This window comes from Propithecus coquereli, unplaced genomic scaffold (assembly GCF_000956105.1).
Source record: "Propithecus coquereli isolate 6110/MARCELLA unplaced genomic scaffold, Pcoq_1.0 Scaffold878, whole genome shotgun sequence".
NCBI lineage: Eukaryota > Metazoa > Chordata > Mammalia > Primates > Indriidae > Propithecus > Propithecus coquereli.
Window position 1 is genome coordinate 49,559 of NW_012155040.1, and position 18,306 is coordinate 67,864.

General features: G+C 34.1%; 1 protein-coding gene across 1 annotated transcript in view; it reads left to right on the forward strand.

Moving 5' to 3' along the window:
- Window positions 1-11,290: 11,290 nt before the first annotated feature.
- SEMA3D (sema domain, immunoglobulin domain (Ig), short basic domain, secreted, (semaphorin) 3D) overlaps window positions 11,291-18,306 on the forward strand; it is a gene marked incomplete at its 5' end in the record, with an annotated part of 145,496 nt that continues 138,480 nt past the window's right edge. Inside the window, one exon of the mRNA XM_012664255.1 lies at window positions 11,291-11,451. Within this exon, the coding sequence (XP_012519709.1) occupies window positions 11,291-11,451 (161 nt within the window). The remainder of the gene's footprint in view (window positions 11,452-18,306) is intronic.

The window sequence follows — 18,306 nt, forward strand, 5'->3', positions numbered from 1 at the left end:
GTACATAGTATTAATATATGAGAAAGCTCCTCAGATGTTATAAAACACAAAATGGATGTTGCGAGAGACTTCAAAGAGAGGCCAAACATAATATATTTTTAAATTTATTCAAGTAAGATATAAAGAAAATTTAAAATCTTTAAAAATATAATTGTATAAGGCATCTTAGGTAGAATTTTTGCTGCCATAGATAACAGCAGAGATACTTGAAATGAAGTCTACTATAAATTCTCATCTTGGCCTCTTTTTTCCAAATTAATGTATATTAAATGAATGTACTTCCTTTCTTTGTCTGAGAAAACCAAGGTGAAAAAGTTTTGTATCATTGCTTACACTAAGCAAGACATTTACCACATCTGGCAATTAAGGAATAAGTTAGTTCAAGATGTACAGATTTGACCAGTCTAGAATTGTAAAGGAAAAAAGTAATAATTTGACCACCTTGCATAAATTAACATATGCCATGATTTAAGGATTTGAGAAAGATTCTAGTGTGAGGAAGAACGAAAGAATCCAGCTCTTTAATGCAAGCGAGCTGAGGATAATGGGGCCACAGTGTACTTTAGCCTTTCGCCTTTCTATTCTAAGTTTGGTTTGAGCTCCAGTAGTATCAGCAAAATCTGGGAGCTTGTTTGAAATACTGAATCTTGGGTCTGCTCCGTGACTTCAAACAAAACAAAAATCTGTATTCTAACAAAGTCTTCAAATGCATGTTATTAATAAATCCTGAGAAGCAATGCTCTGGGCTCCACCCCCCATACATATGAGCATGTAGAGATCACAACAGGAACCCCTTGTGACTGCAGAGCATTAGCACAATTGGGTCTCCAAATCGCACATTAACTTCTCTGAATTATTAATAAGGCTGTAATAAATCCTGGTTTAGACGAAAGGTAGATAAACCAAAGCAAGCAAGAATCAGTAGTTTGAAAAATCATTAGTTAAATCTTTATTAGACTTCTTATGTGCAAGAAGTGGTGCTGAGATACAGCAATGATTTAGACATTATTCTTATGCGCAAGATCTTTTTAAGGAACAAAGTAAGTACACACAGTAACTAATAAAAGATTAGGGCTATAGTGTAAATAAAACCAAACACATAAAAGAATTTAGAAGAATTTGGTTATGATATTGAACCTTGGGCATTGGGGGAAGCTTAAAATTTATTGAATGAAGTGCATGTTGACATTGGAGTATTTTAATCATGAAATTGACCTAATTTACTTGTGATTGGGGAAAAAACAGTATAGGGAGCATCATGTGGGGGGATTGGTGGGAGAGGGGCAGGGAACAAGTAGCTTATGACCCTGTTCAGTAATTTAGAGAAGTGGTAATATGAACCCTAGCCTGGCTGGCAATAGGAATAAATATTTGACGAATGAGAATAGAGAGTGTGCATGACAGAATCTATAAGTTTTTAAATTTAGCTGGCTTTTAGTGTGAGGGAAGTTTAATGAAGATCAATTATTTAAACAGGAGAAAGAAAAATGAAGGGAATAAGGAAGCAAAACTAAAAGTGATTCTGAAATGTTGAACCTGAGGAATAGGTCATATCATTGAAGTCATTAAAGTCAGTAGGATGAGAATATTGGAGAGAAAAATGGCAATACCTAGCAGGCTGTGGGAAATTCTGAACTGGGACACTTGGGGGAGATAATGGGGTTGTAGTTGTCTTTGCTGAAGTCATTATCAGAGAACTAACAATTTATGAGAGACACAGTTTATGTGAGATAATGTATAAATGTAAAATATTATTTCATTGCTTACACCCATTAATTACCACCTGAAATTGAGGAGAACAATATTCAATGATGGTATTTTCTAAATCTCCCTCTTGGAAGTATATGTACAAATTCTGAGGCAAATTTTCTGCCCACCTCTACCAGGACTTTGCTCCTTGGGCAAGTGATCAGAGGACCCTCATGTGGAGAAAACCTAGAGAAACGCTTAACGGATGATTAGCAACTGTTTGTTCTGAATGAAAAGCCAAACTGAATTTTTCTGAATCAATAGAAATTAAATTTCAGATCAAATCTCATATTGAATGCCCAGAATGATAAATTTCAAAAGACCGTGTTGTGACAAATTATTTTAAACTTCATAATAGCAAGAGAAATATGACGTGAACAACTCCCAGGAAAAATAGAAGGCACATTCAAATGCTTGGGAATACGGATGGCGTGAGACTTCTCAGCCGTCACTTTGTTCACAGTTGAGAAGTCTCACATATGCCTTTTAACATTATTTTTGATATGCATATACTTGCCTTTGATTAATATAAATAATTTTGAAGAGTAATATTATTATAAAAGGTTATCTTTTAAGTTATACTTAAGAGTTACACTGCTGGCCTGGTGCAGTGGCTCATGCCTGTAATTCTAGCAATTTGTGAGCCCGAAGCAGGAGGATCACTTGAGGCCAGGAGTTCAAAACCAGCCTGAGCAGGAAGGAGAGCCCCATCTCTACTAAAAATATAAAAATTAGCCAGGTGTGGGTGGTGCCTGTAGTCCCAGCTGCTTGGCAGACTGAGGCAGGAGAATCGCTTGAGCCCAGGAGTTTGAGGTTGTAGTGAGCTAGGATGACGCCACTGCCTGAGAGAAAAAGCAAGACCCTGCCTCAGGAAAAAAAAAAAAAATAGAATTACACTATTTAAGAGTTACACTTAAAATATAAAGCAAAGAATTATCTCACCTCACTTTATAGTGATCTTAGTTTGAGGAATTATTTACTCTTATTATATTTTTCCTGCTATTTAGAGTAAAGAGTAGATATTAAGCTGTGAATTTCTGAGGTTTTTCTTACATTAAATTTATGTGCTTGATTGAAAAAATCCTCATTGATTTGTGACATGATGTTTTAATTTTAAATTTCCTTGAAATTTGAAAAAAGGAGAAATTCTGAATACCTTGAAGGGAGTTAAGAAAATAATTGTCAAAATAGAATCAATCCTCTTCAGAATTATACTGTAAACTCTTTCTTCTGAGGAAGTTTATTCTGTCCTGACATTGCTCTTTTAGAAAGGTACTAGATATTTATAAAACTAACCTTTTTTATAGATCAATAGGAAAAATTATCACAGCAAAGCTTTTGAAATTTAAAAGGGCTCAGTTCTACTCAAAGTATGAATTTGAAAGGACTCATAACTAAAAATTATGAGTCTCACAGTGATGGATTATGTAAAGCATCCACTGTTGAAAGCTAGCCAAGTAAGATTAAACCTGTGATTTAAAAGTATGGATGTGGGTGGAAATGTGACAGTGTTAAATTGCCACACTTTGCTCCACATCCTGTCCTGGCAAGAAATAGATGATATAATAGGCTTTATTTGTTTCTAATTTATGATACCCTATGTGATATCATCTGATTTATTATTGAAATAGATAATGTTCTAAGACCTAATGAACAGGATGATCTCCAATATTCCACTGGAGAAGAGCAAATGAGAATTTGATTTTGGCTGTCATTGTTCTTTCTGATTTGGACTTGGATTTGCAAGAAAATTATTAGGCTTGGAAATTTAACCTAGGAAAGCATAGTGATAATATAGTGCACAGCTGTAATTTTGAAGTAATCTTTTGTAGAGATTTTAGGTTTGACTAATGTTTCTTTATATGCTTTGTATTATCTCAGCAGTTAGCTAGGGACACTAAATGTATAGAAGTAGAGAATAGCTGGTATTTTTGTGTGGGTGGAGGTGAGCTAATTTGATAACAAAAATCTTTTTACATGATCTCAAGCCTTAGAAAACCTGTTGGAAATCAGGTGGGGCCAATTTAAGATGAGTGAATTTTCCCAAGGTTAGATCCAAGGGAAAATCCACATGCCTTGCCTTGGACAAAAAGCTGTAGCCAAAACATTTCTGGAAACGATAGGAAGAAGCTTTGAAGAAACTCTGTAGAGGGAATCTTAGGATACTAAACCAGAATGAAAAGCCCTGGGAATTCCGAGATGGGGAGGGAGCTGAATTTAGGGAGAAGGCAGCAATAGAAAGGAGACTGATAGTGTTAAAGACAAATTTTACTTAGACAGCTTTGCAGAGAACATATTGGAGAGCCAACCATACTCAAGAAATCTTAGAATAGCCCAACTGATATAACTGCTATTTCCTGGAGGAAAAAGAAGAGTAGGTGGGGCAAGAATTTGTGCTGAACATCCTGAAATGGCAGGGAAAGGTGACTGGGTTTTGATCTGGATCTATTTTTAGTTGTCAGCATTCCCTGCTGAGGAATTTTATTCCTTAGAATGGAGTAGGTTAGAATTTGACTTTATCTAAAGCTGATTTTCTTTTTACCCTATGAATTTCTTCCTTTAATAACCTTAAGGATTTTTTTATTAAAAATAATCTTTACATTTAAGTTTTTTTTTTTTTTTTTTTTTTTAAAGGATGTGGGAATCCATTTTTTAGCTATGTAGTCTTCTCGTGAGAGAAACTGACAGCTCCACCCAGTTCAGGATCTCTGGCAATAAATGCAGTATTTCAAGGGTATGGGATCTTGTTCATTTAACAGTCAAACACTGAGGAAGTCTGTGTTGCCTAATCCTAAATTTATTAGATTCAATATGACTAACCACTCCTTTCCTTTCTGGGATGAAAAGGAAGAATGTAGACCATCAGGTCAAATGTTTCTTCAGGCTGAATGACCAATTGTATTAAGGGATACTAAAAGAGAGATACAAAGAATTCTTTTTAGAGGAAAATTTTATTTCAGGTAGGAGGAGGGAATACCTGGTCCTTAGCCTTCCCCTTAAATGGGGGAGTATCTGGGTGTGAGTGAGGAGATTCACTGTTGCTGGACTCCACCACTAAGAGCAAATTGGTTACGTGAAGCCCGCTTAACCATTCTAGACCTCACTGAATTGATAACTTGTGAGTCAAACAAGATTATTGATAACATTTTTTTAAATTAATAGCTCTAATCGTTTTGTACTATGTTTCTGTTTTTCTCAAAGGTTAGAGACCACATGCTACTAGGAACCAGAGCTGCAATCGACAGAAGATAAATGAATGATAGTTTGTTATTTAGGTCCTCAATTTTAACAAAATGAAAAACCAGGGTTCTAATGTTATAGACTCATTTGGTTTCTCTACCCACCTTAGAGATTAAAAAAATGGAAGTATCATTGTTAGGCTTGCTAAAGGAAGTATAGATAAGTTCTTTCCATTTTCCTACGAGAGATACTGAATGGGCTACTACTTTAAGTACTATTGTCCTTTGTTATCAGTATATTTTCATTTGTGTTGTGGATGAGTATTTCTTCTCCACTAGACTGCAAGCTCTATCAGGGCAGGCGTGTGTCAAACTTGTTAGTGTATTTTCAACATCTGCAAAGTACTGGTACTCTTAGATGAGTCAGTCATTGCCTGCAAAGGTCAAGTTTTAGGAAAGTTTCTAGCACTCACTTTGTTGGTGCTAGAAATGAAAAATTATTTTAAATATGGTTATTGACTACATGTAGAAAACATACAATTTTCCATGTTACTTTTGGTAAGACATCTAGAGATGTTGATGAAGACTACGCACACACTCTTCAGAAAAATACACACATACATACAAACTTGAAAATTTCATGTTGTTTATAGGAACTGGGATCCTCAGAACCATCCTGTTGCCCCATATGGTTTATTGATGAAGGGTCAAGATACCTTCTCTATGTCATCCTTCCATCAAAATCCATATTATGAAATTATTATATTCAAACAAGTAGAATAAATGAAAAATAATATCTTGTCTTCATTACTTTTGAAAATAATCAGATTGTACATTTTCTAAGAGTATGTTGCTAGAAGAAAAGTGGAAATTTGAATGCCTGTATGATTGAGTGAGATTACAAACTGGAAACAAGGTAGTAAAGAATGCACCCCTAAAAGGAACGGTTAGAAGGAGTGATTATAGTGGATTAGGTCAAAGGTTTAAGTAGTTAGAACAAAGTCATTTATGACCTAGAGATCCCAAGGAAGGTTGGGGTCGGTTAACCAAGCACAGAGCAGGCCTCCTCTGATTGGCACATGTGAAGCAACACACTCACCCTTCTACCCAAGGAAAAAACTAATGTTTCTGTCCAAAAAGCTTAAAAACTATGAACAATCACATACCTGAGAATTTCCACTTCAGGAGGAAAAAAAATAAAACTCTGAAGTATATTGCAAAAATATTAGTCTTCAACTTTTATGAGTTTGCACCCAGAAGTGCCAGCATCCGTTTCTGATTCTCAAAATCCAGGGATCTTTGCTTTAGGTGTTAAGAGACATTCTCTGGAATTATCTTTTTTTTTCCCCTGGATTTCGGTTGATGATTCTGTGAAAACAAAAATGACTTTGCTTGATTTGGCAGAAATGCAAGAAAGATAAGCTGATTGGGGAAGAGGGAACCTGTTCCAATATCTGTCCCAAGGTCTTTTCATAATGTGTGTGTCAGCCTGAGAAATTTTCGTATGTAATGCCTAAGTCTAATTATTTAGTTTGGCTATATGCTTTAATCCTTTTGATGCTAGCATTGTCACAAGGCAACATTAAATCATTTGGAATGATAACACCCTAGGTTATTTTTGCAGCTGTTTTTCCTTGTCAAGTTTGTTTGAAACTAGACCCAATAGGATTGGTTATGGTGAAAGAAAAGAAAGCAAATGACTATGTCAACTTTATATTTATTTTCCTTCCTGTATAAGTAGAAACAAAAAAATGAAATACATAGTTCTTAAACATCCTCCTCTCATTGACACAATTCAAAGACTCCATGTATTTGAGTAAATTCTGGACAGTCTTCCTGATCTCAGCTTTCCCTATTCTCATCCATCCAGAGCACTTCAGCCAGGCTTACCTTTGTAACACTCAGCTATGGTCTTTGTCAGATTTCTGAATAAAAATTTTTAGTGGCTTCCAGTCACCTGTGTAATAACCAAACTCCCCAGCCTGCCTCCTTAGCCTCTGATCATCTAGATGCTGCCTTTATGTCTACTCTCACTTCTCACTGCCTCCACGTATCCTTTATGTTCCAGCATACCACATGTATTCAGTTCTACAGATACTTATTTGTCTCAGACTCTTAGCTAGGGGCTGGGAATTCGATGATAATTAAGACATGGTCTCTGCCCTGAAGGAGCTCACGCTCCAGTCGGAGACACGTTAAACTGCAATGTGTAAGTGCAGCATGTGATATGTGCCCCTGTGCATTCTAGTGGTTCTTCTGCCTGGAATGAACTTTCCTTTATATATTTCCTGTCGAAATTCTATCTGTCCGCGAAGACTGTGCTCAAATATCACCTCCTTTTAGAAGGCAATACACAATTAATTACTTGAAACATTTGTTAACATTTTATGTAGACTTCTGTTATAATTTATTTCACATATGTTGTGTTTTGTATACATATCGGTTTCCACACTGGTCTGTGAGCCGCTTACACGCAAGGCTCACTAATCCCAGAACCTTAACACCATAGTCGGTACTCAACACACAAAAAATGCTAATGAATATTTGTGGAATGAATAGCATTTCAGTATTATTCTAGTATCATAAAAAACATAGAGATGTTCTCATCTTCCTAACTCTGATTTAATGGAAGATGAGATAATATGTTTTTAAAATGTAACTTATTTGGCCCAAAGGACAGTTTAATAATCACATTCAAAATAATAATATTTTCCTATCTACCAGATATTGTTCTAAGCACTTTATATAAATTATCCACTTTGATCATCATGAGAACTGTATGAGTTGGGAAATATTATGATTTCCTTTTTATAACTTTTGTATAGACTTCAAAAAAAACACATCATCATCACTATAACTGCTGATAGATACATAGCTCTTACTAAGTGCTAGGCACTGTTCTATTACTGATTATATATTAACTCATTTATTTCTCACACCAGCATGGTTCATTACATAGTTTCTACTATTATCCTCATTTTATATATGAGGAAACCGAGGCACAGGTTGTGAGTTGTGAGGCCAGGGTATGACCTGGAATCTGTACCTACAGCTCATACTTTTACTCATTATGCTAAATAATGTTTCATTTTGTAATTAGTACTGCAATGCATTATTCAAAATAATGGATTATTATCCATAGGCACTTGAAATAACAAGGATTTAGATCATATAAACTATTTTCCTCTACCAGTTCAATCAAAATATACTCCTGGGAATTTCCTTTTATACTTTTTTTTTTTTTTTTCGAGACAGAGTCTCACTCTTTTGCCTCGGCTAGAGTGCCCTGGCGTCAGCCTAGCTCACAGCAACCTCAAACTCCTGGACTCAAGCGATCCTTCTGCCTCAGCTTCCCAAGTAGCTGGGACTACAGGCATGTGCCACCATACCCAGCTAATTTTTTCTATATAATTATAGTTGTCCGATTAATCTCTTTCTATTTTTAGTAGAGACGGGGTCTTGCTCTTGCTCAGGCTGGTCTCGAACTCCTGAGCTCAAGCAATCCTCCCGCCTTGGCCTCCCAGAGTGCTAGGATTACAGACGTGAGCCACCACACCTGGTCCCTCCTATACTTTTGATTTTGCCCATTTCAATCTTTGTTAAATAAGAGAAATCCCATGGAAAATACAGAATTGCCTAATTGAATTAAGGTTTGTGTGAAATGCATTTTCTTGTTAAAGCTTTAGATTATATCTGTTTTAGCTCTTCTCTTGGTTCCATTATTCTCTTCTCAGTTCTACTTTATGATCAGTATGATAAGTTTGTTGGATATTAGCCCTGCAAAAATAAGTTTACTGCATTTGTAACTGCTAAGAAATATTATACCATTGGGTCTCTGGTCTAAAAAGCAATTAAAGTTATATTTAGCTTAATAGAAAAATAATTAGTGTAGAGTTCAGACTTCCATCCCATGTACACAAAGTGTGACCAATAAATATTAATAATACATTTATGTTTGGGAAAGCCATACTCACTTGAGATTTCAGGTAGTATCTTATCTTCTTTAGCATTCTGCCTTTTGCTTTGTCAAAACTAAGGCAGGGATCCAGCTTAGAAACTAAGAGAAATACATTTACCCATTGTAAAGCAAAAAAAAGAAATGAAGGGAATGCTCAAAATATGAAATAATAATAAAGTCCACAGCTGATGGATGAAATATATAGCCTTTAAATTTAAGAGACTCATGGCAGTTTACAGATGTTGAAACTGCCATGATACTTTTTAGAAGTATTTTGATGCCTATTTATAAGACATTATCTCTTTTTACCTTTCTCATCAATTAATAATAAATTACCTTAAAATGATGAATTGGTTTCAAAGTCTAGTAACATATAATGGACTTTATAAGTGGTGAATGATATTATTACCATATTGGTGCTCAGTACTCTAGGATTTTAGAAAGTGAGATGGTATTGTAAGTACTTGGGTAAAATCTTATTGAAAAGATTTGGGTTCCTTATAGGAGTCACAGCTATAAATGAAACAAAGAATTGGGATCTACATAAAAGTATCAAAGAGAAATGGAGACTGGGAACTCTGATTCAATTATCAACTTTGCCACTAAATGATTTTGACTTTAGGGCATGTAACTTCACCTCAAAGGAATTAAATATCTTCATTTATAAAATTTTGAATTTGTGGTAATTGATTTTCCAGCTTTAAAATTCTGATTTCATTACTAGTTCAGGGTCATATCTCTTTCAGAATCCATTTGCTTGGATTTAGCTTCTTTGTTTGCGTCTCTTGTCACATGTGTGAAACAGATACAGTGTAATCCTTCAAACACAGGCATCGATCTAAATACTGTCAAGAGTAGGAAAGGTAAAAGACAAGCCAAAGACTGGAGAAAATATTCACAAAAGACATACCTGATAAAAAGACTGTTATCTAAAACATACAAAGACTATTAAAACTCAACAATAAAAAAAGCAAACAGCTCAATTTAAAAAATGGACCAAAACCCTTATCAGACATCTCACCAAATAAGATATATAGATGGTAAATAAGCATATGAAGTGATGCTCCACATCATATGTCATCAGAGAAATACAAATTGAAATGATATACCTCTTATAATGGCCAAAATCCAGAACACTGACAACACCAAATGTTAACAAGGGCATGTAGCAATAGAAACTCTCATTCATTGCTAGTGGGAATACAAATGGTATAGACATTTCGAGAATACAAAATGGTACAATTTGGAAGGCCATTTGGAAGTTTCTTATAAATCTAAATATGAGATCCAGCAATCGTGCTCCTTAGTAGTTACCCAAAGAAGTTAAAATCTATGTCCACACAAAAACCTGCACACAGATGTTCATAGCAGCTTTATTCAAAATTGCCAAAACTTAGAAGCAATCAAGATATCCTTCAGTAGATGAATGTATAAATAAATTTCAGTATATCAAGACAGTAGTTAGCGCTAAAAATAAATGAGCTACCCAGCCATGAAGACAAGAGGAAACTTAAATGCACATTACTAAGTGAAAGAAGCCAGTCTGAAGCGGCTTCATACTGTATGAGTTCATCTGTATGACATTCTGTAACAGGGAAACCTATGGAGACATGGAAAAATACAGTGTTTGCCGGGGTGAGGGGCAGGGGAGAAAGATGAGTAGGTGGAGTACGGGGATTTTTAGGGCAGTGAAACTACTCTATGTGATACTATGTAATACGTATCATTATACCTTTGTCTAAACCCATAAAATGTACAACACCAAGATTAAACCCTAAGGTAAACGATAGACTTTGGGCGATGATATATCAATATACATTCATTGATTGTAACAAATGTACCGCTGAGGTGGGGGCTGTTGATAATGGGGGAGGCTATGTATTTATGGGGGATGGGGGCGTATAGGAAATCTCTATCTCCCTTTCAATTTTTCTGTGAATGTAAAAACACTCCAAAAAATGAAGTCTATAAAAAAAAAAAGCAGGCGAAGAAGAAATGCTAAGAGATTTATGACACACTTAGTTTGATGTCTACGTTATATACATGAATTAATTTTTATAAGTTTGGAAATATTACCATAAATAGATGCTTTAAGTTATAATTTAAGAATATGAACACAGGGTTGTAAAATATTTTGTATTTAATTAGGTGTTTACATATTTATATTCTTTTAAATATCATGTATTTTTATACATAAAATATTGTGTTAATAAAGTACAAATATAATACATCTATTTCTAAATGAGTATATGTAAACTGTAATTGTTTGCATATATCTGAATTGGAGCCTTCCTGCTGTACATAGGCACTTACAAGGTGGTATAATATGTATATTGAAGCAAGCAAATATTTTGCTTATTAAGAATTTTTTCTTCCTTTCCCTCCTTCTTTTTCTTTCCCATAGACTTGTTGCTTTCAAATAGCTGTATTCCATTTTTGGGTTCATCAGAAGGACTGGATTTCCAAACCCTTCTGTTAGATGAAGAGAGGGGCAAGCTGCTCCTGGGAGCCAAGGACCACATCTTTCTGCTCAGTCTGGTTGACTTAAACAAAAATTTTAAGAAGGTCAGTTTATTTATATATACAGTTAATTGGATTCATTTATTTTCATTTGTGTTCTGTTTTGTTTTAAGTGACTCAATATTAAATGTAGTAAATCATTTACATGTCAAAAAACATTAAAAGAACAGATTGCCTCATATACATTTTAGATTTTTACAGATTTAAGTACATATGCATGTTCTTTATTACGAGTGAGTATAATATTAAAAGCTTTGAAAATATAAATGAAAAATTTCAAAAATTAGTAAATATGTACTAGGCTGTGCAATAGAAATGCAAAATTTTGAACTGAGCAAATGGCAAGTGACTTATTCAACAAGAATGAACATTTATAAATATAATAATTGTTGTAAAATTAAAATTTTATTAACTTTCATTTAACAATTAACCATACCTTCAACTGACAGTTTGACTCTGGTGATGTTTTAATATCATATTGCTCATACTCCTTTTTCCACACTCTTATTTCACATCTGAACAGATTTCTTTTATGGCTCAATTGCTCTCAGCTAGAGATTAATAATGCCCCACAATGGGCTCTATAAGAACAATATTACCACTAGAAAGAAATATACACTAGTTATTTAAAATCCAAAAGGCAGTTGCTACTCTTCCCTACATTTTCAACTAGCAGTATGAAACCCAGAGGAAAGAGTGCCACACTTTAGATTTTATCAATTATTATTACTAGTATTTTAGCAAATATCAATATCTATGCAAGCAGAGATAGATACTAAGATTGGCAGTGATTGAGTGATTGAAAAGAAGTCAAAATATATGACCTACCTGGATCTATGAGGCATCTTCTATTGTTATTTTTTAACTATCTTTTTCAGAAGCATTGCAAAAGAAACACAAGGAGCTATTCCAATAACTTCAGGTCAATAGTTCCCAATATTGAGTTCTTCCTATTCAAAAAGAGTTTATAGGTCATTCTAAGACCTTGAAGCTTTATATATAGCATTCATCTATAATGACAAATTTAACTTAACCCTCTAATCATGAGATGTATTTAATAAACAAATATCAGATGCTCAGTTATATGTGTTATTTGTTCTGAGAGCTTTAGTCTGCATAGGCAAAATATTTATCTTCATGTGTGTTGATATCGCTAAATTAATCCCTGCATTACAACAATAGTTTTTGCTTTTTAATCATTCAATTTTTAAGTAGTTCTTCTATACGTTTTTGAGTCCCATCAAAGAACAGGAGTCATTTCTTATGAATATTTAGACTTGATAAGGAAATAATCTTTGAGTACAAATGTATTTGCATGCATTTCATGTAATCTGTGTTTCTAGAAGAAAGAGTGAGGGCCAAAATATTGTCAGTAATTGTTCTTAATTTCACACTTAGAAACCCATAAGATTATCTTTAAAAAAAAAATAAAGTTATCCTGTAGCCTGGACATTGTTGAGTAAGATAAAATAAACAGTTGATTATGTACTAGAATTTAAAGTTTGCCCTCTATTCTAACTTTGTAGCTCCATTGCATTTTTTCTTAAGGCTGTATTTTTTTTCTTCAGGAATTTCTTTTAAAGTACTCATATTCCTAGGAGAGTCAATTGATGTTATCAAGTAATATCTCAATTGTCAGTAAATATCTTAGCAGGAGATGACAGTTTTTACGAAAGATGCCAAAGAAAAATCTTAGTTAATCCTTGCAGTTTCACTTTAAGAGATACTACATAGTATAAAAGGTATTTTCCCAAATATGTCTCAGTTTTAATATAACTGCAAAAAGCAATTCATACTTTTAAGGGAATTTGTTCATGTTCTGTTCTCTGCCTTCAGGGATTGGAAGAAAAAGTCTATTTATCTGAACTGAATGTATTAGATCATAGCTTAAAATAAATACTGATAAAATAACTTCCTTCTTTGACTATTTTAAGCAAATCTCTCCTTGGCCATATTCCATGCTTGAAATGTGCTAATATTTAATAAAGTAAATGTTTATGCAATACCAATTTCTCTTATGATGTTATTGAAATAAATGGTTATTTGAATATATTATAAAATTAGATACTTTCTACATAACTGATATTTCTTTATCTCTCTATAAAATGTATAATTGATAAGGGCATTATGTATGCAAAAGTAACAATTTATGTTTATGTAGGTATCCACCATTCCAATTCATATAAATCACTCCAGTGCTAAAAGATACTCCACAGTAGCAAGTAAGTGTCAAGATGTAGTACTTTAGCAGTGTTTAGACCTACGGGGTTTGCCTTGGCTCAGTGCCCTTCGGCAAAGATCCAAACTCCTCTGTGGAGAAAACCACACGTGTTGGGACTCTGAGGGGCTGAAGGGTGTCCTTTGTACTCCATAGAGTTAAAGCAATCTACAACACATAATAGAGTTATGAGTGACTGGTTGGGTATTATTTTCCCTTGGAAATTAAAAAAAAAAATCCATTAGAAAATACTTAATTGAAGTAAGCAAAATTGAGGATATATGTGTACTAGGAGTTTTTGTACAAACACTGCTGTGCCTATCTTATCATTCATATCTGCCATGGGCATTTATTGTGGAATCACCAGAAATTATAGGAGAATCATTTACAAAATGAGTTAGGTAATAAATATTTAATAATACCTTTCTTATTATATTTACTCCTGTTCAGACTAGACTTTGAGTCTAGTACAGTGAATGGTGCAGGCATATGTTTAATAATTTGACAAATGACTACAGAAGAAAGTCAAAATTAAATTTGTTGGAAACATTTCCACTTTCTAGAAAATAAAAATTAAGCAGACTAGCTTTTTCGTTTTAAACTCTCTGGCACCTAAATAAGAGGGATGACATTCTGGTCTGGTCTTGTTTTTCTCTTTTTTTTTCCTTTACGTTGAGGGAAGGACTATTTTTACAGGGACTTCTTTAGACAACAGCAAGTGTAATTGCACATTGCAAGTATGTGACACTTCACAATTTAACTAGACTTTTCTAAAGTTGGTCCATAAGGCCTCTCTTCAGTTGGGAAATACCCTGTGGACTCCTCTCTGGGACAGGTTCTGGACTGAAAACATACGTTGATTTGACATTGCCTTCCTCCAGCACTAGATCAAAATGCAGCAATCGGAACCAGTCATACGTGATCAAATTCTGAGGGAAGAAGATGGATCTGAACTGTACTTACCACTTCCAACACTTGTGTTGTAGGTTGAGTTGCCTCAGAAGCCAACTCTGAGATGAAAAGTAGCTTGCAGAATATTTGTTTTAAGAGAATGTTCTTGGGATCAACCCTGTGGGAGGGAAAGCTAGGAAATAGGATTAGGCAAAGGGAGAATTAACCTGTGATGCAGTCCCAGCAAAAGTCTCAGCTGTCAGGCCAAGCTGATAAGATGGCAAACATTTCAATGTATTTTTCTAGCGTGAGTGATAATACCATAATTCCACTGAGTTTATCTTTTACTCCTATCTAATCCATTCACCACAACCATCAGACTTATCTTTAAAAAATTAAAAGTCTGATTATGTATCTCTCATTTAGACAACTCTGGCAGCTTTTCCTAGGAACTTGAATAAACTCCAGGCTTCTTAGCGCGGAGTCCTAAAGCTCTTCCCAGCCCATTTCCAGTCTATGTTTACAGTCTCGTTTTAATCTATTCTTCACTGTTCCCTCACTTGCACTCTATTTTCTGCTTCCCTTTTCCCCATCCTTCTCTTTCTTCTTTACTCAAATTATCCAGTTAATTTTTTTCAAAATAAATATTTTACTTTCAAGTTCAGTTCCTTTGTTAAAGCTTCCTGGGATTTTACTTTCTAGCTCATCTCATTCTTCATTCTTGAAGGCATTTATCTAAGTTTGCTCTGTCACCTTTTGCTCTCCAAAGCTCCACCTCACCCTGAGGAGACTTAACTACTTTTTGTGTGTGTTTACTGGAGCATTTTATATATTTATGCCAATGTCAGATGTCCTAGCTGATAGCATTATCATTATTCATTTGTGTCAGTATATTCCCATTCACAGGATATGTTCCTTGAATAAGGGGATGATTTTTCATGTACTTCTGGTTCTCCTTTAGCACATAGCACAATGTCTTACACATAAAAGACACTAAATACTGTGTTTCTTTAATTTTTTTAATTGGTGATTTTGTTAGTTTTCTTCTTTTGAGTGAGGAAGCACCATATTCCTCTTACCAGTTAGCATGCTGTCGGCTTAGTATAAAAGACACCTATCTTATTTATTATATCATGCAACAAGAATAATGTCCAGAGTTTGAGTGGCTACAGAGATGAAAATATCATCTGCCTAATGAAGTTATAGAGGACCCAGTTCTTTTTGCCTTTGTCTGCCATTCTTGGTGTTGGCATTATCCTTCAGTTGGTAGCAAGATGGCTGCAACAGTTTTCATGGCTCATGTCCAAAGAAATGTAAAGGGAAAAAAATAATCACTTGTTATGTTTCTTTCATAAAAGTAAGAAAAATTTTTGCAGAACCCTCCCTTACATTTCATTGGCCAGAAATGCATCAACCAGTTCCCAAACTTGTAAGAGGGAAAGGGTAACTATGATTTGCTTATATCAGTCAGCAGAAAGTAATCATATTGATCACTACGCTTACAGACAGGGAGTAGAGAACAATCTTTCTTTAAAAGTAATTTACTTAGAAGACTGATTTTTTTTTTCAGTTTAACATAGGTATCCCAAGGAAAACAAAAGTTTTCTCAGCCCATCAAAAAGAAGAGTATTAATATATTTGCCTATTTGGAAAGATTTATAAAGATTAGCTAGTTCTACAAGGAAATCGTATGGAAGAATTTATTTTTCTTTCAGGAGATAGCCTTAGAAAGTATTTATTGCTAGTAAAAACATCCTTGAAATAATGTATTTTATTCACCCTTCATGGTAAAAATTGAAAAATCTGCTAACTTTTACAATACTTCTCTTGGCTTATGTAAGAGTTCATTTGATTCTGCAAAAGTTCTCTCCGATGCTTAATTTAATTTAAGCTTTATGAAATCTAATCTACTGCTGTTCTCTTCAATTTGGTGTTACCGGGTAAGTTTTCTCCCTTTAATATTGCAACTTTTGGGAGGGTGACATTTCTGTGAAAGTGTAGTTTATCATTTAGTTCAAAGAATTAAAGTATGCATCATTGTTCTTTAGTCATAATATTTAGCATTATCTACTAAATATTTAATGTGCAGAGAAAATATTTTTTAAAAAAATCAAATACTTAAATATGACTTAAGCATCATTGAATATATTTCTTAGTAGAATTATATAAAAAATAATGCTGCTTTTATTGGTTTGGTTTTGTCAGTCTCTGGGGTTGAAACCGATGATATGCATTATAGAAGAAAATGGGATACTTTATAAGACTGTACTTTGAGTAATTTTTTTTCTTTTGTCTTTGTATGTTATTATTTCTTTTTCATTTTTTCAGCAAAAATCCATTGAGTGTCTACTACCAGCACTAAGAATGTTGTAATAGAATATAAAACTCACGTCTTGTCACTGCTCATACCCTAATTAGGGAGACAAGGCCTAACATAATTATAAGACAAGTCAGAATATGTTAAAATGTCCAAAATAATTCCTCACAATGTTAGGAATCCAATGAGGGGAAAATAATAACATGCTTTGTGTGGCTTTGAACTAGTTCGAGATAGATGAGTAAAATTTGGTTTGGTGTTAATTGGTTAATATAAAATAATTTGCATCTAAATTTGGAACTTGTGGTTTATTGTTTCCTTGCTGTTCAGTTAGGATGGGGAAAAACATGTTTGAGAATTGGAGCAGAAGAGTCTTTTTTTCTCTTCTATGTGTAGATTTCTCAAAGTTCCAATTAATAGATCTGGATTTTCTTGCCCATCTCTGAATATCTTACCCCATCTCTCCAGTCAGAGGAAGTACCTAAAAGAAGAACTCTAATAGTCTTTGAGAAAGGTGGCTGTGAATGGACATTTATATCCATTTATCATTCATTTTATAAGTAATGTGTTAGATACCTGTTCAGTGTAGACATTATAATAATGCAAGTGTTTGACATTTGTACAATATGGTTTAAGAACCTATGATTTCTAAACAAATGATTCTAAACTACATAGTAGCTGTCACTTTGACTACAAGTGAACATTTTCTACCAAAGCCAGACTTAAGTAATCTTGGCAATAATTCATAAAATCCAGAGCCCTTTCTATATAAACTTCAGGAGAAATATATACAAACTAAACGTCTCTCTCCTTTTTTCTCGCTCTTTTTTTTTAATGAAGTCATAGTTGACAGTAAAAATAATATCCAATACGTTCTGTTTAGTTATGTTACTTAGTTGGATTTCTGAGTTAATGAATTGTTGGGATCCTTCCATCTGAAAATGTTACTTATTTTGGAAGCAGTTCAAACCTACATGGGTGAAATGAGTCTCCAAATGAAGACACAAGCAACAAGTCACAAAGGGAATAAGTTATTAAATTGAGTACTGCTTTTGTATCCATGTTATTAAGCATTTGTTTCTTGGTGTTCTCCCTTCCTTCTTTTCTTCCTTCCTATTTTTTTTTTATTTCAAAATATTAATTAAGGGGGTACAAGTGTTTTTATTACCTGGATATCTTGTATAATGCTTAAGTAGGGGCTTTTGGTGTGCCCATCACCAAATATTGTTCATTGTACCCAATAGGTAAGTTTTTATCTTACACCCCTTCTCTCCCCCTCACTGCTTCTTGGTTTCTCATGTCCTTTGTATTGCTTTATGCCTGTATATAACCATCTATTAGCACCCACTTATTAGTGAGAACTTATGGTGGTTGGTTTTCCATTCCTGAGATACTTCACCTTGGATAATGATCTCTGCTTCCATCTAAGTTGCTGCAAATGACATTATTTCACTCCTTTTATGGCTGAGTAGTA